This window comes from Venturia canescens, chromosome 7 (assembly GCF_019457755.1).
Source record: "Venturia canescens isolate UGA chromosome 7, ASM1945775v1, whole genome shotgun sequence".
Classification (NCBI taxonomy): domain Eukaryota; kingdom Metazoa; phylum Arthropoda; class Insecta; order Hymenoptera; family Ichneumonidae; genus Venturia; species Venturia canescens.
Genome location: NC_057427.1, coordinates 11,747,999 through 11,772,735, shown reverse-complemented (window position 1 = coordinate 11,772,735; position 24,737 = coordinate 11,747,999). Strand labels below are relative to the sequence as shown.

The 24,737-nt window shown below is 47.9% G+C and overlaps 1 protein-coding gene across 1 annotated transcript in view; it reads left to right on the top strand.

Moving 5' to 3' along the window:
* The first annotated feature begins 310 nt into the window (after positions 1–310).
* The window catches only part of LOC122413606 (ADAMTS-like protein 4), a 38,891-nt gene continuing 14,464 nt past the window's right edge, over positions 311–24,737 (top strand). The window contains exons 1-2 of the mRNA XM_043424056.1: positions 311–5,552; positions 5,842–5,996. Of these exons, the coding sequence (XP_043279991.1) occupies positions 5,875–5,996 (122 nt within the window). The 5' untranslated portion in view covers positions 311–5,552; positions 5,842–5,874. The remainder of the gene's footprint in view (positions 5,553–5,841; positions 5,997–24,737) is intronic.

Sequence of the window (24,737 nt, the reverse complement as noted above, 5' to 3'; positions counted from 1 at the left end):
GTCGATCTCGTAAAAAAAGCGAACCAGAACGAGGTTCGATTTGGCAGAATGAAAATTGGCCGCAAACTCGACGTATCCGACCTCGAATTTCCTGTACATTTCAAATCTTCGATTATATACGATTCGACACCGTTGCTAATGTCCGCTCAAAAGTGCTTTTGCATTTGGTAAGCGAAGGCGTCGTTGGTGCATTCGTACTCGTTGCAATAATTCGTCACGAGTGTTAACGAATTTATGAATGGCACGATTTCGAGTAGCCTGCTGATATTTCGATGCCGAGGAGAAATACGGAAAAAAAAAAAAAAAAAAAAAAAAAAACACGAGTTACGCACGCTTAATTATAACTCGCAGTTCGGGGAGCGTGTTAAGGCGATATGAGAAGTGAGAAAAAATGTGTTCCAAGGCCCGTGGGAGCCAGGATGTGTCCTCGTCGCTAACGAATGCTCTCGAATGCCCAATCCGACTGATAATGGAGATAAATTTGACGCAGTTTCTTTCAGAGTTAGACGTACGAATTTATTCGGGAGTTTCAACATTGGACGGAAGTTCCTGGACAATCGGACCTCCAAAGTTCGTCGTTTTTCCAAATGAGTTCATGGCCAAACGAATTTTGGAGAAACTGCTCCTCAAAATCGTGGCTTATTCGGACGAGAAATCCCTCCAAAGTTTAAGGGGGCTCCTTAAAAATGGTTTTGACATGAAATTCCTCGGAGCATGATTTATAAATGACACGAAAATTGCAATTTATCGTGATTCGGACTTTCCCATGAAAATTATGAGCGTCCGTAAGGCCTGACGGGTCTCTCTCCTTTTGTGGGTCCTGAAAAACGTTCCTCATTGAAACTCACGTGCGCAGGCTCGAACGAGTTTGCGATACATACCGAGTTTAACTGTTGCGATTCACCGGGTAATGGCGAGGATCTATAAGAGACCGATCTGCCACGTAGCCCGGAGGGAAATATCGATACGAACGCATTCGCCACTCGAAAATAAGCTTTCACGATATTTTTCCAATAAATCTTCGTTCGAGACTTTGAGCATGAGAGGCATTTTGCGCTGGATCAACGAGCAGGCGATTTTCCATCCTCGCCGATATTTATCGTCGACGTCAAATCAAATTTCGTCGTCGAATGTTGCCTGCAAACGCTCCAAAGCTTTCGAGACTTTAATGAATTTCTTGAGTTTTTCGGAATTTAATAAAAATTCAAGTGTTCGGAAGCGTCGACCGAAATGCAAACTCGAATGGGGGGACTGAAATATTTCCAAATTTCAGTTCGTCTCAACGAGCAATTTTATTATAAATTTATCATAAAAAATCAAACTTCAAAATCCTTAAGTCTTTGAGAAAACCGAAGGAACGTTTGTCAGCCTGATAAAAAATTCATTGCAATATTTCCGGACGAACTTTCGAGCTCGAACGGCCCGTGTAACCGCCGCGCGTATCTTTTTATCGGGCATTTCATTTGCCAAACAATTGCATAATGATTCACGAAAATGATCGAGTCGGGGGAGTTATTCCGTGCGGGATTTTTCGCGAAGGGGATAATGCGGCTAAGTAGAACAGCTCCGAGCTTCGAGCGTTACCGTTTACGATCGAATAACCAGCGATTACGCTCTTTTCATGCGTACGAGAAATACGTACGCGTATTTCGTGCGGAGGCTTCGTAAATGGATTTATCGTTGAAAAATATTCATGCGGAGATTAAAAGCTGACATTTCGTGAATCGCGGAGTAATCTCGAGGCACTTTTTCAACGCGGGCCTAAATTAATTGCTCTCGTTCGGAAACAATCGATCCCAATTCCTTTGGAGGATCAAACGTCACGTTTCTCATCCGATCGGTGCTCAATTCGTCGATTTCGAAAAGTTTTTCTAAACGGAAGCAATTGCGGATGGAATTTCGTGCGAGCAACTGACTTGACTCCAATTTTTCGGAAACGAACACGAAAGACTCACTGTTCGGTGATGAGTCAACGAATTCGGGAAGGTGAATATAAAAAGGGGGAAAACGGAAGACCTAAAAGTGTGAAAAACTCGTTTTTTTTGGCACCAAATTTCCTGCTCGATATTTCCAAAACAAAAAAAACGACCCGAGGCTCGCCATATTTCGTGAAAATAAAAGCCGCCTGAATTTCCCGGAATATAAAAAGAAAAACGTGCCGGTAAGAAGAAAATTGAAAATATTTGCCATTCTACAATTGCCTCGAATTTACTCAGTAAATAAAACTCATTCGAGCGAGCGAAAATCGGTCGAAATTCGTACCCCGATTGAAAACGACATGCCCGGGGTCGAGACATCTGCTTCGGTTTGCCGCAAGCGGCGTAAATACCGAAGAAATACAATTTATGCACCGGGCCCCATTCGACTCGGATTTCGTGAAGGAAAAGGCTCCGCAGCGATCATCTGTGCGGCACAACACAATAACAAGAGCATTGAACATCCTGAGGACGAATTTTCGTACAATGAAAAATGACAGCTCGGTGGGCGCGGTGAGCAGACTTTTCTCATGTTCTTTCTTCTCTCATTTTTAGCTCAACGCTGTGGCAGGAAGAACGGATCTGTCAAAATAAATTCTGGAGGGTGCGCGCTCCGACGATTGATGCGCATTTGCCGATGATTCCTCGGCAATTAAATCCCAATGACAAAAATTATTACGACAGTCATCGAAAATATTAAATTTTCGGAGGCAAATTTGGGGTCCTTGAGAAGGAAAAAATAGCGAACTTTTATTCGAAATTCGTCGAGTCGTTCCTCGACTCTCGTTTCCCATTATTTCGCGCAGGTTTCCACCCTCGAAATAATAAAAACAACGGAGAATTATTTGTGGGTCAATCTCCGTCGGTCAATGACTCACTGCGTTTCATTCGCTGCGTCCATATTCATACATTTTTAGCGGAGTTTGAGTTGCGTGGCTTGGGTGCGGCGTTTTGCAGGCCGAAAGTGAGGACGCCCCGCTCATCTCTTACAACGGAAAAGGCACATCCCGTGCCTTGTCAAGTGACAACGACATTTGACGATACAACGCTCTCTTTCTCTTTTTGCTGTCGGTGCGTGCGAGCAAACGAGCGCGAGGTCGAGGTTCCTCACCCATCCGGCCGAAATCACGATCTCATATCTATCGAAAGCCATTTGATTTTGAGCCTGGCCCTGCCGCGGGCCGATGCTTTCAACAATTATTTTATTCGCTGCGTTAACGAAAGAGTTTCTCAGCGATTTCGCTCTCGAAACGTTTTCGAATTGGAGCTGAAGTTGGAAATTTTCTCGAGACTTTTGCCGAGCCTGATGCCCGAGATTTTTTAGTCATTTGGCACTGTCTCGTGCGACATGTGGCCGGCTCATTGGGTTACGAGATCCGAAGTGTTTTTTCAAAGGCTTTTTAGCCGGTTCATAGCTGAGAGGCTCGCACATGAAAAAGGTAGACGCGAAGCGCGGCGCCGAGAGCTACTAAAAACGTCAGCAAGCAAGGAACGTGCTTAAACGACGTTTCGTAATGCTTTTATTACGTTTTTTCTACTCCATCGATCCCCGAACGAGCGAGAGATCGTAAATAAAAATCGTACAAAGAAACGTATGAATATATGCGTCGTGGAAAAATGAAAGAAATTTGAAAGCAATCAGAGATGCAGATTCGAGGCACCGCGGCTATTCTTCTGCGGACTTGCACCTCGAGATCGATCCCACTCCACTCGAAGCGTTAAAAGTGAGGAAAAAAATTCTTTCTCCAGTACATTCGAGCCAACGAAATGGTTTATATATAGAGCTCTTCATACCCACATCGGTATCAGCTCGAAATGAAACCAAGGTCGTAAACACACTTCTCAACGGATTATCAGGACATTTTTATCCCACGAGATTCGCTCGTTAAAATTTCATCCCTGATTTTCGGCGGTCTTTTCCTCCTCGCCGTCCCATCCCGCTCAGGCTCCCGGAGACCTGGCTAATTTTCATATATTTAATCCTCTTTGCGTTCACGGGACGAATCCGACTTTTCCGGAAGTCATTTAAACAAATATTTTTCATATTTTCGAGCCTCCCAGGCTTGGCAGCTTCCTTTCGCGTCGTTTTTCAGAAAGGAAATTAGACCGAGATCGAATTTTCGGTGGAACACTGAAAAATTTCGCGTATTTCGCGGTTGAGTCGAAAACGTTTTGGTGCGCGGTCGAACAATTTGGTCGAAAGTATTCAAAATAATGTTCGAAGCTTTTACCCAAATTTCGCTTTGAGCCCACCCGTTTTCGCGTCCCCCATACAGGGACGAAACGACAGTTTTATGGAGTCCCTGCTTCGTTCACCAGCGCTGCTCCCAGCAAGCGATTTGTACACGCATGAAAAGCCTCGATACTTTTATTCGAGATTGAAAATCTGGAGAATGAGGAAAAGCAGAGAATTGGGTTTCCACAGAGCTGCGATAAACCTGGAAAAGGAGGGGGCCGGAGGGGGCGAATTCGTGGAGGGGAGCTCGAGGATTCCACCTCTTGGTGAAAAGCCCAGCGCTCTTCTTGAACCGGTGGTCTCTATATATTGGCTCGGGTCTCCCACGCCCTATCCACTATCATTCTCGTTGCGGTAGCCTTCGCGGCCGGTTCTCGTCCGCTCCTCGCTCTCGTTCGCTTCGCACGCGTGCTCTTTCTCCGCGATATCTGCTCGACACGTGCTCCAACGTCGTTGATGCTGGAGCATCGCTGATCGATGAAAAACGAATAAAAATCGAAGAATTTACCTCCGAAAATCGAGTTCGCAAGTTCCTCTTATCGAATTTCATTTTAATCTCATTTTATGAGATCAAACACCGACGCGAACGCGATGTGGACTGTTCAGTGCGGTCGCATTTTCTAATGTAAACAGCGGCTTCGTGCTCCGCCAAAAATTCCTCTCGCAGGATTCATCTTCGCGGGGCTTTTGATTTCCGATGCATTGCGTTTAGTGTGCGAATTCCATACGCGGCTGTGGGGCTCCGCGATCAGTGTTCGCACGCTCTCGTATCGCGGCGATTAACGCTCGGACGAGTCGATCGACGGATCCGCCAAATTCAAGCGCTTCTCTCCGCCTCATTTGTTATCGCTCGAACCAAAGCGAAAAATTAGTCGAAGCCTGTCGAGTCTGTACGTCGGTCTTTTTGCCACCGATTGAAGGAGAAGTTGCTCGTGCACGGGACGATTCGATTGTCGGGTTGATTCGGCAGAGGTTCGTCTTGCCGCGGAATCGAACAACTCGAGCGAAGTCGAGGGGCGAGAGGAAAACGAGGGGGAAATCGAATTTTCCTTCCGAAAGTTCTTCGTGACACGTTTGACGTAATCGTAAAAGTGGGATTTTCGATCTCGAGATCGCGATCGAATCGCGTCCGGCGGAGTGACAAGTTCCAGTTGGCAGGTGGGACTGAGCGATGGAATAAGAAAGAAAGCTCCGGGCGACAGGAAGGGGATAAAAAAGCGAGTGAATTCGGAGCACGATGCGCCGAAAACGGCGGAGTGAGGTCGCTTGATCGTCGTCCAGCTTGACACGTCCGAGGACTGAAAAATCTCGATGAGGAATCCGCCGTTGTTGATTCACCGGTAAGCGAATAGTTGCCTCGAGTTTTTTCTTCGTCCGCGCGAAGAATTTTCCACATTTTTTTATCTCCCGGATCAAAGTCGCGAATAAACACAGCGCGAGATTACATTTTTTCGAGGAAATTCGCGTGCTCGAGATTCGATACTGAAGCACGAACGGACGGAGGCGGCCCGGCTCGAAAAGCCGTCCCGAGTCGTCGAGAAAATTCGATAAAAAATTTTTTAAAATGGAGGAATTCGTTCCCTCAAAATACACCTCGACGTGTTCCTCATTCATTCTTCATTCCCTCAGGACGTGCGCTTCGTCCCGTTGACGCGTTTCGAGATGCCTGCGTTGCAACATTCAGAGGACAGAGAGTCTCGGGAGGGGGAGGCACCGGAAGATCGGTACGAAGGACGAGTCGACGAAGGCGCCCGGAAACGTCCAAGGACCAGGATGAACGGGGGGTAAGTGTCAGACGCGTTTGTAATTTACGATATCGAGTAGGAGTCGCAAACAATCTTCAGCGTACGCGCACACGCATTAAGGCAGTGTGGAAAGACGCGTGAGCGTGAAGAGGAACGCGCGCGTAAACAGAGAGAGAGAGCGAGTCGCGCGGGACTCAAAGATAATTAAACGTTCTCGTTCTCTCTCGATAGGCACACGCAAACGCGGGGATACTTTTATGCGAATATTTCGGATGAATACATAGAAAAATTTGCTGTTTTGCAGCAGCTCTGTTTTATATCGCCATTCTATTACGTTTCACCAAAGTGCACAGTAATTTTCATGCCGAAAGCAGTTCAGATCTATCGACATTCGAGTGTCACTCGTGTCTTTGGCGAAATGTTTAAAATTGGTCAATTGGACTGGACGAACGGGCGAAACGTCCAAAATTTTTGTATCGTTCAGTCGCACCGTCCGAAAATATATAAGTAAATTTTCTCTTCGACAAAGATTTACTCGACAAAGTCCGCTTATGAACGAAGCGATTGCTCGAAATTTCACTACGTGCAGCTAGCTTGTTTTCATGCTTGTACTCGCAACGCCTCATGCGCATGAATTTTGCTATCTTACTGAGCGAAATTCAGTGCGGTAAAAAGGAAAATACGAAGCTGCTATGCAATTTTTCGTATAGCACAGAGAAACGATTGCTATCTCCTAAATTTTCGTCAAATCATTTCATTGTTTACTATGTTTTTAATAAAAATTCGCTCCGTCTTTATTTTTGATATAGTACAGCGCGTTATTTGCTAAGAACTGTGGCGATGGTACCCCAAACTTTTGCATTATTTGAGACACTCTGCAGCGATTATTATTGTAATATCGATATAGTCCGACGTTACTATAAAAACATAGTAATTTTTGCTATAAAAGTCTCTCCGTGTACGCAGAGAGAGCCGCGTTCGTACGGCACGTTGACGAACCCGGTGGAAGTGTGATTAGAATTTACTGCCGAGTAAATAAGCTCACGATGGTAAAAGTTCCGAGGGCGAAACTGGGGCCGGAAAGGGGAGCGTTTTGAAGTCGTTCGGAGGCTGCTTCCATTTTTTCGTTGATATAAGTCGCCGGATTTTTTTTCATTGCAAGTTTTGGTTGGACGAACCGATCGATTTATTGGTCGAGAGGACGAACCCACGTGTTCGTCCGGGCGGGGGTTTGACGAGTCGATAAAATTCCAGCGTGTTTCTTCTCCTCGCGACTAATTGCACGCCGCACGAGTCCCTGCTTCACCCGCGCCGCTTCCTCGTGCTCTCTCTCGCTTGTTTTTTCTACTGCGAGGCAGGCCCGAGGAACGGGACACTTTTTCAGCGGTTATATATAAGCTTTAAGGGGTTATACACACATTTTTTCTCCGCTCTAGTCCCCGGAGCGCCGAACACTCGGATTTATGTCGACCTAATGCTCGACGGAACAAAACGCGGAGGAGCGAATGTAAACCCACCGGAAGTGGCTCATCAACGTTTCGGAGCCCGAGTTCCGCGCGCGTCTTGCAGGCTCGATTGCCATGATTTTTTCTTGCTAAACAAATTCAAGTGATTGTTTTATCACCGCGAGTTCATTTATCGCTCGGCTCGAATATCCGGCGAGTCTGCGACTCTGTTTACTTTCGTGGACCGCGTCGCACCGATGGAAAAAAGAATAAATCATTTTTCGGTCGTTCGAACCGGTTCGGTGGAAAGTGAATCGAACTGGCTCCATGGAAATTCGGCGGAGTAGTCGCCTGCTCGAGTCCTGAACGAACGCTGCTCCTCCCGGTTTCATAAACATATTTGAGAAGTAATCGAGCGCGCTCGGAAACGAATTGGGAAGCTTCGCAAAGTCGGGCCGAGCCCGACGAGAGCTTTGGCGAGTGAAAAGAGAGCGTCAAGAAAAATCACACTCTCGGCAAGCTTCAGCGGCGATGAGCAAGTGATTTCAACGCAGACTTTGCGAAAAAGCGGATTAAAAACTGCGCCCGGATCCGGTCAGTACGTCGAGGCACGAAGCGGGGAGAGGAAAAAATGAGAAAATAAACGAAACGAGTTGAAGCTCAACGAGCCAGCAGCTCACCTGTCGCACCGTTTGCTGGCCATTTACTATGCCGAGTGCTCGCGAGAAAGATCGCAAAGTGGCGAGTATACTTTCGTCCACGTGTCTTCGAGCGGCTTGAATTGTGCCGTACAAACATATCCGAGTTCACGCAGATGTGCAAACAGAGGCCTCAGTTCAAACGTGAAAAAAGCGCTCGGCCAAAGGTCGCTGCTTTGTCTTCCCCACACTCCCTTCCCGTGCCATCAAGTCCCTCGGAGACTCTCTCCTCCACGCAATTCCTTTCGTCTATAAAAACTTGGGGATAAACAGCGCAGCGATCGTGCCCGCGTAGGATCGTATTTTGTGGGTGTCTAAATTGGCTCGATTTTTACTTCCTAATTGAAGATATTATCACTAAATTCATGTCAGAGTTATTTATCCAAAATTGTAAATACATATTTTCTCAACTTATCTTTTGGCGAATGAAATTACGAGCCGTTAATTAATCGGGGATCGACCACTGACCGAACCCAAAATTTCATTCGCCCCTGGCTAAAAACCATAGTTTTTTATGTTAAAAATCGTTTTAGAGAGCGCAAAGGGAAATGGGTCAAGAAAAAAGTGTCGATGAAAAGACAGAAGGCTATGACAGGAATGGGCCGGGCCAAGAAGAAGCAAATGTGAGGTTACGAGTGCTCGTTACAAATTTCGTTGAATCCTCATTACTAGGAAGACAAAATAGTTTCGAATTATTCCCCAGAGCTTCATTACACACATACGTGAAAGATAGACGATTTTTTACTCCATAGTCCCCATACCCCCGTGAATTTTTCTTCATATTTAAGCACGTTTATCTCAACAACCAACAAGACGAAGCCTTCAAAATTCGAAACGCGTTTCAGTCCATTGGCCATTTAAACTCCGTGTAAATTTAAAGACTATCTTAAATCGTTTCGTGCGCGAACTACCTGACAAAAAGTGTATCAAGGTAGATGAGCTATCTTTTCATGGCTGCTATCAGCATTGTATTTACATAAAATTATATTTATATTCGCCGGTGCTCGATAGGCAAATGGGCTTCGATGTCAGATAAGCTCGAACCGTCATTACTCGAGTAGGGTCATTACACAACGCGGTTATAGCGCCAAAAAATCTTGGAGCGAAGACGCAACCGCAGAAGGGCGCATCTCCCTCTTTTTTCGTCGTTTTCGCGTATCGATAGGATTGAAATCTTGCGCGCACGGGGCAGGGCTTCACTGCGTGCGAGTGGATCGTCCATCGAATGAGCTAGAGCGTTGGGCTCCTTAATGAGTCGTGTCTATAATAAGGTTTCATGCGTACTTGCGTTATGAGCACAGCCGCGCGGAGGAGCGTCTTTTAAGGGGAATATTCGATGGAACGCGGGCCATGCCAATATACTCAATTATTTATAGCCTGGACAAAGCTTCCTATTCACGAGAGAATTCTAAAATTTTTCACTCCCGTTGTATACAGCCCGGTCTGAGAAGGCGGATCTTCAACACTTTTTGCAATCGATCGCCCCTGAGGAATGCAGAAGAAAAAAATACGATCGCCTTCGCTGCACGATTCGATGCGATTTTTTTTGTGCTGGCTCAATAGTTTTTGCTGTTACGAATCGAAGCGGCGCGGAATAAGCAGCGGCGAGAAACTTTTCTCTCTGGAAATATTTCAATTCCGTTTAATTGTGCGAATAATCGCTTTGGCGATCGAAGGATTTTCATTGAAAATTACAGTTTCACGATTTCAATTAAGATTTTCTCTGAGGTTTTATCAGATTTTGCGGTTGTGTCGGGTCGCGGGGAGGGAAACTCACGAAAGTGTGACGCACGAAAGTTGTTTAGGATCCTAATCGTGGTAATGGGATATTTAATGAAATTCTTTAATCATTGTAATTTGAGGAAAATTTAAATCGTGGCCGGGAGCAAGGCGAGATCGTTGTCGAGTCGCTGGATTTATCCCTTGTTTATACCAATAATCGAGCGAGCCGGAATGGCTGGCGCCAGGCGTTTGCTCCGTCTCCGTTTCGTTCGACCCGGCCCACCGCATCTCTCTGGGAAAATCATTGTGCTCAGGTGTTTGCGCGACTCGGCGGTTATCTCGAGTGCATTAAAAAGCATCGGTGCGCATACGCGCGAACGAAAAGTCGCGGTGGAAAAATCGCGGTTAAGCTCGCCACGACGAGACGAGGGCGCACGATCTGAAAAGGCGGAGGGAGACCAGCGGCGCAAACGTGAGCGGGTTTCACTCCGCCTGTGTGTAAATTAATGTGAGAAAATGACAAGGAAGACCGAGCGCGCGGTAGATTTTTTCCTCCCATCTTCGCTCGTTCCTCCTAAAAGATATTCGTCCGCGTGGACGAATGGAATCTGCGACTGAGAACAGAAAAATCGAGCGCAAAATTGCGGGCGGGAAGGAGCGCAGCATTTGTCAACTCGGAAAGAAACTTCGGCGGGGTCGATGCTGGCTCCCGCGGTCGCTCCGTCAATTTTTCCCCCCGGTCCTTCGAGCCCGTCGAAGCCACCTGACGAATTTACGAGGCACTTGAAAAACGTGTAAAAATCGAGTACTCGGAGGCAATCAAGTGCGAGGTCCGTGAAAAGGAAGCTGCGAAGGGAAGATCACAGTTCACAGGTGTCGCGAGAGTCTCGGCGCAAATACTCGTCAGGTGCGAGGCTCGGTCGCCGACAAATCACGTGCGGTAAAATGTACTTCTCACGTCGCGTCGATCCCTCGCCATATAAAATCGGCCGTTACGTCGCCTTTCTTACGAAATCTCGCGGATTAAACGACCGACGCTTTCATCGGTGGCTTCGGAATAAATTAAAACGCGAAAGGAAAGAGAGAGAGAGCGGGCTCTCTTTATCCCAACGGACGCGGGGTCCTCGACGAGGGGTTGAGGCCACGAAGGTGGCTGCAAAGAGCCAGCGATTCGCTCATCTGCGCTTCACGGTGCGTGCGCGAGGGTTCCAAACACTCGGGGAATACGGAATGAGAGTGGATCCCGGCTCGAGTCGAAAGAACGATGCACCCGAGCGTATGCGCTGCGGAAAGGGAGCCCCGATCCCAGCGGCCGGGCCGTTCATTCACTCGGCGCTCTTTACACGCGATCAAGCAACACCGCGAGCTAGGCGCGAACCGAGACCTTGACAGTTTAGAGACGTCCGAGAGACGCAGATGCACGTTTATCCGCAGGCACATTTTTATCTGTGGATCCGTGTGCGCACGGCAAAATCCTCGTGCGCCTCATCGGGATCGCAGATCGAGCGCGGTGCCGATGGATTTTCCTTGCCTCACCAAGAAATCATTCTCGACAGAATTTTATATCGAAATCTACCGAGTTTCTAATTTTGGTGACCATAACTGCCGGATTTCGAGTCAAAAACGAGGGGAATCGCAGGCCTCGGAGTCACTAATTCGTTAAAAATTTAAAAGCGGATTCGAGTCGACGAACGAGACGCGATTCTGAGACGAACGGAAGAAGCATCTTCCGAAATTCCGATCACAATGCGAAGCTGCGACCGGAAGCTCCGGAAGGGCTTTCCGAGCAGGTCGCGGTCGGGTCGAAACTTTCTGCAGAAAAAACTTGGACGAGGAGAAATACGAAAATGACAACGAGATTTGAGAATTTAAGAAAAATCAGCTGGTAGGAAGAAAATCAAGCATTTTTTCGGGCTTTTCTCTCTCGCACAGATTCCCCGTGCGAGGCTTCTCACGCGATTTTCTATACATATATCGTGCGTACGCGTGCACGCGTCCGATGGAGCGACCGAGCGCGTATTCAATCGGCGTTTTAACGCGGTGAGAACAAGATAAACTTGTCCCTTTGAGCGTCTGCTGCTTTTACTTTTTTATTGCGGGCTCGCGGCGTGTTCCCTCATGCGCGTTCGCTTTTCTCCGCGTTGTCTCGTTTGTGAGAATCTCCGGCTTCCCGTGCATTTTTTACGTCGCTTTTCGATGGGACGAGACGCGGTGCGAAGTGAGACGTCGACAGCGGCATTTCGTTGAAGATTTTTTATCCTCGGAGTATCTCTCGGCTCGGAGAAGTAAAGAAATAAAGATTTGATCGATTGCGATAGGCGGCAGCGTGCGTGGATTCGGGAAGGGACTGCGAGCCGCGACAGCGTCGAAATCTCGAAGCGAGCTGCTCGTCGCTCAATCGATTATTTCGTAACGCGATCGCGATCGGTATTAAAAATGCAAAAACGTTTCAATTCCGATGCACGAGCTCGCGAGCCTTCGCAATCTCGCTCGCGCCGTAATTAAGAAATTTATCGACCATGCATTAAAGATTCTTATTAAGCGAAGATGATTCGGCGCGTTCGCCCTCGGAAAACCGGATAATCTATTGCGAGTGACAAAAACAAAATAAGGAAGCTCGATCCTCCGCGGCGCGCGAGGAATAAAGAAGAAGCTTGCGGAGTCAAATCGATGCAATTAAAAGTAGCGAAATAATGAAATGATGGATGGCCGTCGTATAATTAAAGATCACGGAGCCAAGTCACGATTATCCGAACAGCGATAAAGATCGTCGGGACGTTGTTGCTCGGTTCGAATCTTAAGGCCTTATGTTCACTCGCAGCCGGCGAAAAACGTCATTTTCTTCGTTTTTTGTTCGACAAGAAAATATAAATGTTTATTGAAAAGCTGTGAACGAAATTCGTGCACACGTTCGTGTATTCGTACAATTTTTTTCATCAAAAAATTTCTCAAATTGGCGCAACTCCGGTTCCACCTCCTTTGACGAGCAACAGTTCCGGTGAACATAATTAAAAAACTATTAATTTGATCCACACGAAATTTATACCACTTATTTATTATAACAATCGCTTGGACGAAGGATTTGTCAAAATTTTGATTTAAATAAAAATGGCGACAGTTGTGACAAAAAATTCATTTTTCGAGGCGCTAAATTTTCGGTTATTCGTTACAATTTTTTTCCCCCGCACCAAAATACGAAATCCTTCGTATTATTATACCGAATAAGTGGTATAAACTTCGCATGGATCGGATAAATATAGTTTTTCAGTAATCGTGTCCACCGCAGAGGTCAGACATTGTACTTGAAGAATGATGAAAGCAATAATTTTCGACGTGTCGCTACGTGTGTCGTAGTTACGCGAAGTTCATCCGCGTCGTTCGTCCTCGCCGTTGATAGCGATCAGGCTAGTTAAAAGATGAAAGAAAATCCGGCTGTGCGTCAGCTCATTCGGCGAAAATCCACGAAGCGATAGTCCCCGATCGAACGGTCTCTCGTTTTCCCCACGACTTTACAACGCGTTCGTACGCATTCGTTATCCCCGCGTGGCATCCCGCCGATACATGGGTAAAGATCGCGAGGCGCGCGCGCGCGCGCGATCGCGATCGCGCACCAAGATATAATATTGCAAGGGCCCGCGCCCGAGATCGGGCCCGATGATGAGTGAAGAGTCGAGAAGCGCGAGAAGAATGCTCTCGAGTAATTCGCGGGGCGAATACCCGCTTCATTTCTTTTCCAAACGCCATATAATATGTGCAACAAGATTCCAACGCTTTCGCGCTTGAGCGGCTTGGATTATAAAAGAATATCAGTACAGATATAGCCCCCCGTACGCACGAGGACGTACGAATAATCAGCGAGAGAGAGAGAGAGAGAGAGAGAGAGAGAGAAAAGTGTACAAAAGAGCCAAGTAAACTCGTTCACGCCTACTGCAGGGGCTTGAATTATTATTATATCCTCCTCCGATTCCGATATATATATATATGTATGTTACATAAGTATATACTCGTTAAATATACGCAGTGGTAGTACGGAGTAGAGGTAGAAAATGAGCCACTTTGTCCGCGTAAATATGCCTTAACCCTCGAGCCGGGAGGATGAGTTAAAAAGAAACTATTAATTCGTATTTTTCAAGTATTCGCGGTCAGTGCGCAAATCACTTTTTTCACGAACCTGTTTCTTCGTCTGCGCGCATCAAAATTACAGTGCTCGAAAGTCTTTTTGTCCGGGTTTCTGTATTTCTTTATCATCTTCAAAAGTTGCTCAAACGTCATTACGATACGGAATATTCCAGGATGGGAAGGGAAATTAATAAATTTTGGAGCTTCTTAAGCAAGCTTTAAAGTGGATTGATCAGCATCGGTCCGGGCGAATGACTGCCGGCGACGCGTGATCTCGCGAGTGCATATAAAAAAGTCGTTCGTGCGTCTTTAAATGCAACGAGAGGATAATGGATCGGGGAGGAGGCCGCGAGGCGGGATCACATGCGCGTAGTGCGGACATCTGGCCCGACGATCGACGCTCCATAAACGTGATGATTGTGTCCAAACTCTCATTGTTTGAGTTTGTTTTTATTAAACTTTTTAGCCGATTTTATTGACGTTTTTGTTTCGCCGGGGGAGTTTCTCGGGATGCTCGTAAAAGGGGATTGAGATGGGGGAGAAACGGGGACCGCGGGCCACTTCGTATTCGAAGGCTCTACGGAGAAAAATAACGGGGAGTGTCTCGGTGCATGTCATAACCGCGAATGCTCGCGTGATGCACGTACGAACTTCGGAGGCACGAGTTGAGCGATGGAAGCGCGATTCCTTTCGAGTGAGTCGTCCAAATGTTCACGAAATCTTTCGACCGCGCGCGCAGACAGTTGCTCACGGATAATCGTCGTCGCGATTTATCAGGAAAAACTGCAGCGATTGCGAAACGCTCGAGACTCTTTCAGGGAAATTCATCGAATTTCGTTGCCCAACGGGCCGTCGTGGGTGGGATCCTTTCCCGTGCGTTTGACTGGCTCATTTATACCTGTTAGCTCCGAGGATTATGTCGGATAAGTTAAACACCAAGAGAAATAGCGGCTGTCAAATAAATGTTGAAAAATATTGAAAATATGATGTTTCGAGGGGGGGGGGGGGGGGGGGGCGAGATTTGCTCGCTGGATTACCTCGTTTGTTGGGGAACGGGCGAGCCAATAAAAGGGAAAATAAGTCCACCTGATACCGAATAAGCCAGCACCGTCACGAGATTACCGAGCCCCCCCTGCATGTGCCATCGTTCTTCCGTTCTCTGTGGGAATTTATCGCGACCGGACAGCCGGCTGACACGAACCGGCCATTAGCCTCCTTAGCGTTCGACACGAGGACCCCCCTGGCTCGGGCGCGCCGGTGGGTCCCGAAATTTTACAAGAAATTCGCTCCGGCTCGGCTCCGACTGACACACACGCCGATTCAGTGTGTAACTATACACCGATTTGCATACGCGTTTGAAACTGCGTCACGTGTAATCGGGGCACAGAGATTTGTGTTATTCAATTACGACGGGGACCGACGAAGCGCGGTAGCAAAACCGGAAATCTCGCTCGCTCGTACGACGCACTATCGAGTCGTTGAGCGAAGCCTCGAGATCGAAGAACCTCCGCTAATCCGAAAAAAATGTTTGGTCGCAAGACTTTCGTTATTGTTTTCGTTAGGGACGTAAATTTATGAAATTTTTAGCGAACGCCCACGCTCGTAGTACACGCTCAATAAACGAGTGCGATCGATCGAAGAGGCTTGCAAGAACGCACTTGGGATGTTGCGTTACAAAAGTGTTGGCCAACGCAGCGGAGCAGAGAGCGCACGCGTGTTTATTTTCTCAGGTTGCTCCAGACGGCTACTGCAGGAATGCGCGCGCGCGGTGTGTTTGCACACGCATGCGGATGCGGAGATCATGCGCCTCTTTCCCGGAGCGCGCTCGGGTTTTCATCTCATTCCGCGATTCTTAAACCCATAATTACGCGTATACGCGATGTACGCGACCACGCGTTTGCACAGATGCGCTCTTGCCCGTGCGCGTCGGCCCCCCCGCCGCGTCTTACGCTTACGAAAATTCGCGTACGCAAATACTTTCTCTGTGGGAATGGGAGAAAGCCGCGATCGCGCTTCGCTTTTCGGGACGAAACCCATCCGCACCTGCCTCCCCTCGAGCCTCGTTAATAACCGAATAGAAAAGCGCTCCCGGGGTTGTGAGATCGGGCACGAGATTGCCCAGCGGATTTCGTTCAATTCGGAAACGGTTATGCAGAAGTGGGCCTCCGCTTACACTCGGGCTGGTTTTTCGTTTTCGCGTTCTTGGTGAACGAGGGACGCGATAACGCGCGGGCAATGTCATCTTGGCGCTTTTTGACAAAACCATTTTTTTTGACCTCTTCGACCACGATCGACTTTTCAGATCAGGAAAATGTCCCGGATCCATTCCAACGATTCGGCGCACAGCATCGGAAGGAGAAAATTTGCGCTGCAGCTTATGCGGAATTGCACAAATTACGAATTTATCAAAATTGTGATTATTATCGCGACTTTCCGCCACCATAAAACAAACGTTCCCATGCCACGTACAGTTGTGAATTCACAAGAAATTATTTCGAGCCGCTTTGAGGCGGAGCCCCACTTCTGCACGATTACCTCGGAACCCAAGTCCTCCGATTCGCTCCAGACCATTTTTTCTATCGATTGGAGAAAAAAAGCGAAAATCGAGCGGTTCGATCGCGGCCGGAAGGGCCCAGCGATTATAATTTGCTCAGCCGCCCAGACCGGATATTCCGGGACTGTTCTCTCCTCGTAAATCCACAAACGATTAACCCGGTCATGTGGTTAGCCCGAGCCCTGCCATTTCACATTGTCGAGCCTGGATTTCTCCGGCTCCACGTCCGCGGCAATCGCGCCGGGGCAAAACGGCACCCGGAGACTGGGAAAAACGGTGCGAAAGTCAGAAGCAGCGAGATCGCACGAGCCCGCAGAGTTTTGTGGCTTTATCTTGCCCCTCGAGGTCCCCCGTCGCTCTTTTGTGGCCGGTATATACTCGTATATCTTGACGTACGCGGGCAACGCAAACTGCACCGAGTTCTGTTTCACATCACACGCATCGCTGTGCCGATGACCGCGAGCGCCGGCGAATGCCGCTACGGCGAGCCCATCGAGGCCTTAAACACACCACTCCAAAGTTTCTTTTCTCTGCAGCAGGTTTATCGTGCGTCGTTTTATGAAATAGAGCAGAATTCAACGTCCGATCCCGATCGTTCTAGACTCTTATTAAATTCCAGCGAGAAGCGTCGTTTTTGTTTAATTTTCCAATCTTTTCTCGTTGAAAGATCTTCGGACGATGAATCATCGCGACAACTCGAATTACGCACCGAGATTCGCTCGATGCAAGCCGCTGTAAATCTCGAAGCGGAAGGAAAAATGCCTTGGAAGCTTTTCCTCCGCGTCCAACCCCTTAATAACCGAGGCAGGGGTTGTAAACGACGGAGCCCCGTGGAAGTACAACTCGGCATGCTCCGAGAGACTTGTATGGACAAGTTCCCCGTTCATACATGTACAAGTACACACTCGATACGTTAGATTCAAATAAATTCTCGTGCCTTTTGTACGAGGCACATACTTGTGAGAAGAATCCTCTTCCCCCGCCCCATCAACAATGTGATTAATAATAGGGCCACGCCCTCGAATCATAAAGCAAACTCTCCGTCTCTCTCGCTCTGATCCCTCGTCAGTCTAGTCAACGAGAGGAACCGAGTTGTCTCGGGGATAACTGTTCCTGGTGAGGATCATGAGCTCACTATAAATCGTTGTCTATATAATGCTATACCCACTGGTACGAGGCTCTGTGCAGTGATTCGAAAGGCCATTCGAACCTTTCGAAGTATAACACGATACTTCAAACGTACTCGAATGATTTATAGCCAAGGTATATTCGGTGCTTGCGTTTTAATTGAGTTTTTATATGAGAGTTTGAATAAAGTTGCTCCGCGAATAGGTGAGCAGTTTATTCAACCCCTCGTTTTGAGCTGGCAAGAGACCCTCGATAAATCTCTGACCAATGCGGAGTGGGAGTGGACTGTTTTGATGCCGGAGCCCGGCATATTGTAGTGGCATTAAAAAAGAGGAGCCCGGTCGAGCGCTCAGATTTGGTAATTTGTCGGTGAAACGCGTCGAATGAAACTGCGTGATTTTCTCGTTAATGAAATTACGCATTTCGACTCGTTGATGTCAATTATCCTCCGAGTTCCAATGCCTGCCCTAGTCCGGTAGGAGGCGCTGGCAGAGCTCTTAATCGAGGGGCATAACGGATCGTGTGGAATGACGTACATATATTAAGTGGACTGATTTTATTGTCGACACTTGGCTGGGATATTTCGATGCAGTTCGTATAAAAGTGATTATTCCGAAACGCGAATCACCCCGAGCTCTGCCAGGCTGGCTGTTTATGGGCTGGAAATGGTGGACGAAAAGTTCCTCGCAGCCCTTGCTCCGAAGGGGGACGATGAGAGATTTCTTATTCGAATAGCCCAGCAGAGATTAAGATTACTCGAGATAAAGATTTTCTGGCACTTTATCGTACCCTTTGTCCGAGAGTGTCAGGGCCGTTGTGCGAGGTTTTATTCTTCGGTATTCATTGATCATATCTGACATTCTTTCGCTATGCCGAAGAAAAGGTTTGAATAAAGTGCGAGGAGCCAGCGATGACTTACCGGCTGCGCGCAGTGTGTCAACGATTAATCGTGGCTTGCATTCTTGATAGGCCTGGATGAGATGTAACTTTATTATTACGAGGAAGACAAGCGAGAGAGAGAGAGAGAGGTCGATTTGTTTTTCAATGTCCGATAATAATCGTAAGTGACTTCCGTCTCCGATTGCTTCACGCCTTCGAAGACTACGCCTTCTTGTACCATCGTATAAGCATACCGCGATGAGGCTAGATAGCGAATAATGCACGAGGACCACACCTGCGATTAACAATGTGTTGCAGGGAAGGTGCGGGTCAAGATGGAATGTCAGCTGAGTTTGATGTCATCGATACAGTTGGAGAACAACTGGGCTCGCTTTATCGAGCTTCGAGTCGCTCGACAATTCAGTCCGATTCACTTATTTTTTATTCATTTTTATCGCCATGTTCTTTTTTAATCGTCGCAAAGTCGCGGAGCAAATATTTCGACGAAAACCCGAAACCGTACCTGGGAGTAAACGGCTTGGGTTCGATTGGCCTCCCAGCATCAATCAGGGTTTTCTCCTGCTGGGAAGAACGTGGAGTCGTACGATGGTCACTGGTATAAATGCGACAATGCTTCGTCCAGCGCGTGTTTCGTGTACGGGCAACGTTTCAGTACGATATTGTCGCGTGACGAGCACATCGAAGGTTGTCAGCACCACAATTTTCATCGTAATGAGAACGTTTGAACGATCGCACGTTTGAGAAGCGATGATAAATAATTGATAAACTCGAATGCCGCTAGGAAAGAGATTTCTTAAGGATTCGACTTTAGGCCCAGGCTCGTCACTCCGAACCCTTCTGCGACCCAAAGAGCTCGAAAGTAACTGGAACACGATACTCCCCGTCTAGAAGATAGCAGCAATCTGAATCGAGCGTCGTCGCCCTAAGACTCGAGTGCGGGCTTAAGATTGCTGGGCATCGCTATAGCCGAAGTGCGCGAGCCTCCGAGGAACGGCTTTGAAGAGGCTGCTCCGCAACGGGCCCGTAGAAATACGAGGATGAGCGTGTCCCAAGCTCCTCCGCAGGCCGGTGTCGGTTGACGACTATACTATTTCGAGGGGGATGCGAGAAACAGAAGTCCACCGGGCGCGGAGACTGCCCTCGTCGTGGATCCTCCACCCCGTCCCTTTTGAATAAGCATTTCCGCTTAGTGCGCGGCTGGTACGAGGCTGCGTTATTGCTGCTAATGCCCTCGGGTTCCCGGGACTCTGAACAACTCTGTATTAGCCGTCATCGGTATAACCGCACACCTATTCACTTCGACTAATTGTTTCCTGCTAGTTTTCTTCCTGCTCGATAAATTGCTTGGCATTTATTCGCGCGGAGACGCCGCGCCGGCTGCTTCCGATCGAGGCTCGAAGGCTGAGGAATCGCTGCTGCATCGCTGCTGCATCGATTTTTCCTCGTGCCTCGACAGAGCCGGGCCCTCCGCACCGGGCCCCGAAATCGGGAGGTTATCCGGGTCAGTTTCGTGCACGAAACAAAGCAATTGGGAGGTGCCAGCTCGAGGACTCGGACCAGTGGCTTTCGCCCTCTTTTGACCCAGCTGTTTGCGCTCGCCCGGTAATTGCATGCACGTCCGATCGACCGAAAGGAATCTCCCCCGCGCCCGGACACACCTCCGTGACTTTAGCCGAGACTCGAGTCCAAATAATTATCGGGTGTAGGCATCGTGCCCTCGCCCCGCCAATTTGCGAACGCTGCCTTTTGTCGAGCACCGTGACACGCTTGTCAGCGAGTCTCGCCGCTCGGACTCGAGCCACGCTTTCGACTCTGCTCGCGATCTACTAAATTTCCCTCGCTCATCCTCCAGACTCTTTTTTCCTTCCGAGCGCGAGCTTCGCGACTCAACTTCTCTCGGCTGAACGCAACTTTTTCTCGGCTCTCCGCGCCTCCTACGAGGCAGCTCAAACCACCGCTCCGCGCACAGACCGGCCACTTGCTATTCATTTCAATTCAGCAAGAATCCTCGCTCTGTGTTCTACTTTGTATTACCGGACAGGCTAAATAAATAATAAGGGGGCTACGAGAAAAAACACACGCAACAAAGATAAAGAGGGTTATTCGAGATGCTCGCGTTTACTGGGCGCATTTCAAAGTGTCGTTATTGTTACTACCGACAAACGGCTGAATAAAGGGCTCCGGAAAGACTGGGGAAACCCTCCGGTGTGGAAACTTGGGTGGCACGAGGAAAAACGGTCTTGAAATACATTGCCGTTTCACTGCCACTCGCGTGTTTACATTTCGATGCTTTTTCCTCGCGAATCGAACGCCCCCGGCCGTTGTGTCCATCAGTCACGAAATTCCATCGCCAATTTTCGTAGAGCCTCGAGCTTAGGAAAATCATTCGAAAAATAATTTCTCGACTGAAAAGTTGATAAAATGTTGAGCTTCCTCCACAGTAAACGGGTCCAGGACTTTTCATTCTCCCGTGCATGTTTCCTCGTGGACTTGTCTGTGCACATTGTAAATAATCTGCATAGCAGCCACGCTGAGAATCGAAGTCTTTCCTCATCTCGATTCCCTGTTAAACTGTTAAACTAGACGATGGCGAAGTACTATTATCCGTGAGCTGGATAAGAGCCGCCGACATTCTTATCGCGTAATTTACGATATCCGACGGGAGCCAGCTCCCATCCGTACAAAAAGAAAGAGCGGCGTCGAGAGGCTGCGAGGATAGACGAGAGAGAAAGAGGGGCAGTGTGAGGGAGCAGGGATTGTTTATGGTCTTCAGCTGCAACGTGCGCCGAAAGTGCGTGTTTCCCGGGGTCGCTCTCTCCGGCCCGAGCTTCTTCTCTCTTCCTCCTCGAATAGCGTACGCGACTCGTACGTTGCGTCGCTCTCTCGTGTGCTTTGTGTTAGAGAATGAGCAGGGCGATGAGAATCTACGAGTTTTGTCGGCCCCGAAAATCCGAATTTCCGTCCGGAAGAGGCGAACAACTTTGAGTTTTCGCTCGAGTTTCTACGGCCCCGAATCTGGCATTTTTCCCGCGACTTTTTGATTTCGAGGCTGAAATCCAAAGAATCGAAAATTTCCGATTTTTTTAATTTTTTGCTGCTCTGATCCAACCGGAAGGGCGAAAATCATTTGATTCCCGGACAATTCGAATGGCGCGCGTATCTCGCCGCATCCGCGTGGACGCTCAAACTTATTTCCCATGTGAACGTGTATGCGTCGAGGGAGAAGCGATGCGCAAACTCTGACAGGGCGCGCTTCCGCGTGAGCTCCGATCGCTTTAATGGCCAATGACATCGTTCACGGTCGTGGATTTCTGTCGTCGAGTCCCCTCTCCCCTCTCTCCGTTTGCATGTTGAACGTTACGTGGGTAATTAGTTAACGATTTGTGATAACGTCGTGTCCCTCTTCGCGGTAACTCGAGAAGCAGCTAGTCGCTGCGAGAGATAAACGGCTACAAATATCCCGATGTGTAGTTACGCGTTGGAGATATCGGGGCTCGAGAGCACGAGGAAATCGTGCTGCTCGCGTTCTCGGCATTACTCGCAACGATTTCATTACTAATAACGAAGCTAATCGTGGCTCTTGACACTTTCGACCAAATTTTTCGTCTCGCACACAACCGTGCGAGCCATTCTCACTGTATAAAAATCAAGGCGAGCAACTGAGTTCGAACAGTTGAAATATTTCGCCGAGGACGTTCTCGCTCGAGCGAGCAATGCTTAGAATAAATCTCAACGAATCCCGATCGCAGTGCGTTAGCTGCGCAAACGCTTTGACGAGCGTCAGCCTTCCTCTCTCGCGAGTAGCTTTCACATGTAAGTGCGGAGAGTGCGTGCACGAGGAATAATGGAATTGAGGCGTCGCGCTCTCGGAGCGTCGCCGTCGGGGAGTTGCGTCCAGAGGCTCGATTAGCCGGAACGATTGACCGGAACATCATCGGAAAAAGCGTCCCTACCCAGTAAATCGAGCGAAACGGAAGCGCCGGTATTGTCCACGTTGCAAATCTCGTGCTCGAATGTGCCGTAGAAATTTTGAATAAATCTGCCGGCACTCTCGGTTCCTGATTCGAAGTCGACCGAAGTTCTTCGTTTCTCGGCTATTTCTCGAGCGGATTGTTCGAATTTTCGGGAAATTCAAACCACTCCACGAGACTCGAGTGGAATTGCGCAATGTTTTCTCGGCCCCTTTCCTCGCCGTCTCCGATCTACTGCGTTTTGTGTTTGCTCAGGGCTTTCTGTACTCAGAGCACGTGCCAGATACACGAGTTTTCTTCCGGGCTTGGAGAGGATTTGAGGAAGGAATCTCGCGGGTTCGTAGTGTTTGCATCGAGCTGACGCTATCCTCGAATATTCGTTGTTGGATTTCTCAATAGTCAAACGAAGTCGTAAAGTAAAAGTGTACTGCGAGAGGTTGATGTTTTGGACGATTCTTTATCGAGTATGCGATTCAGTTATTAGTTGACACGGTGCGACGCTCGCTGTTGAAGCGCGGCGATAAATCGTCCGAAAATGTTGATAAATCGTCGGAGATCGATCCCCCATTAATTTGACCGGATTAATTAAGGCCCCGATAAAGCTGACGAGACGAAATATAAAATGGGAAAAACGTGATGGGGGAATTAATACGGATGAGATAAAAAGAAAATGATGCAAATAGCGCAGCATGCGAGGCTGCTCGCGCGTCCGTTCCGGTTGTTGAGAGAGGGCGAGTCCTCGTAATTGGTATGAAGTATCTCGCGATTTTCCCGCTTCGGATAATCGCCGAGAGAGGAGAGCCTTGAAAAAGGATATGTTAAAAGAAGGAGCCTGATTTCTCGAGGCGCATGCGCCCTAGATCGACTCTCCTCGCTCTTTTTCTCTCTCTCTCTCTCTCTCTCGAGTTAAATGTGGGACCGGTTCCGGCGATAATTAACATACGCAACGTTAATTTTACGGAATTATCATTTGACGTGAGCATCGAAAAGGGAATATTCGTTCGATTTCGATTTTGGCAGGAGTGGCGAATGGAGAGAAAATCGTGACGCGCTGCGAGCGACGGACGGGCGGAACGCGTTAGTTCTTTTTTTCGTTTCTTCATTCACGCCCATATCGAATTTATTTCTTTATATAAACGCTCGATGAAATTCGTTCCTTTTCTCCTTATCTCGCCTTCCCTCCGCTCCTTTGTTTCTCGTCACATACGCGCGCGCGCGCGCGCGACACCCGAAGAATTTTCGCTTTTCTCCTCTGTTTGCACTATTTATCGCCTCAATAAAACGAGAAAAACTCCAAACGAAAAATACACTTGGAACAAGGCACAAAAAGTGCTCGAGGTTGCTCCATTTTTTACAGCGACGATCCCTACTCCAGATCCTTATCACGACGTGGCGTTAAATTACGAATTATATACTTGTGCGACTACAGCAGTACGAGCGAGTTCAACGTGCGAGATGTATTACGCAACGAAAAACTCGAATGAATAAAGTATTTCACGTTCCGTACATAGAGGCAGATTCATCCTGGGTCAAAACTTTTGGAAAATTTTCCCCGCAGCATCGCTCGAAATACAAAAATCTTAGGATATAATAGAAAATGATAATTTCGATGATAAAAAAGTCAGTTTCAATGGTTAGTTTATCAATAAAACCGAAAGTTCAATGCCTCTCGATGGCCGAGGGGCGAGTTGATGTTTTCATTGTACTGGCTGCGCGGGATCATCTCAGATGATATTTATTGATTGGTTTATCGCAAAAATAATGTATGAAAAATAAAAAGTAGCGCGCGTGGATAAAGACGTCAATCGTCGCGCCGCGCTAGGTGGTCCAGAAGCTTCTCTTTTCCCCCCGCCTCGGACTTTTTATCTTCCTCCTTCTTTTTTATTCTCTGCATCGTCGTTTTTGCCTTCTCCTCCGAAGAGAGATGCATCGCACGCTCGCACACATGGCCACGAGGAAAGTTGAGCAGGCAGTTTCGTGACGGCTGAGGGAAGCGTATACGCGAGCGAAGAGAGGAATGAGACGAGTCGTTTGCTCTCCTCTCCTCGCTGAGTGATCGAGAGATCCACCAGTTTCGTCGCTTCTGCGTACACGAGCTTGCTCATCGATGTACGAGATATTAAAACAAAAGAAGAAAACAACAAGCCCTTTAAAAATGAATATTCGAAGAGAGTTAAGCATACGAGAAACAGGAGAATAAATACGCCCATGAAAAACTATGGACAAATTGCTTATATCGGGAT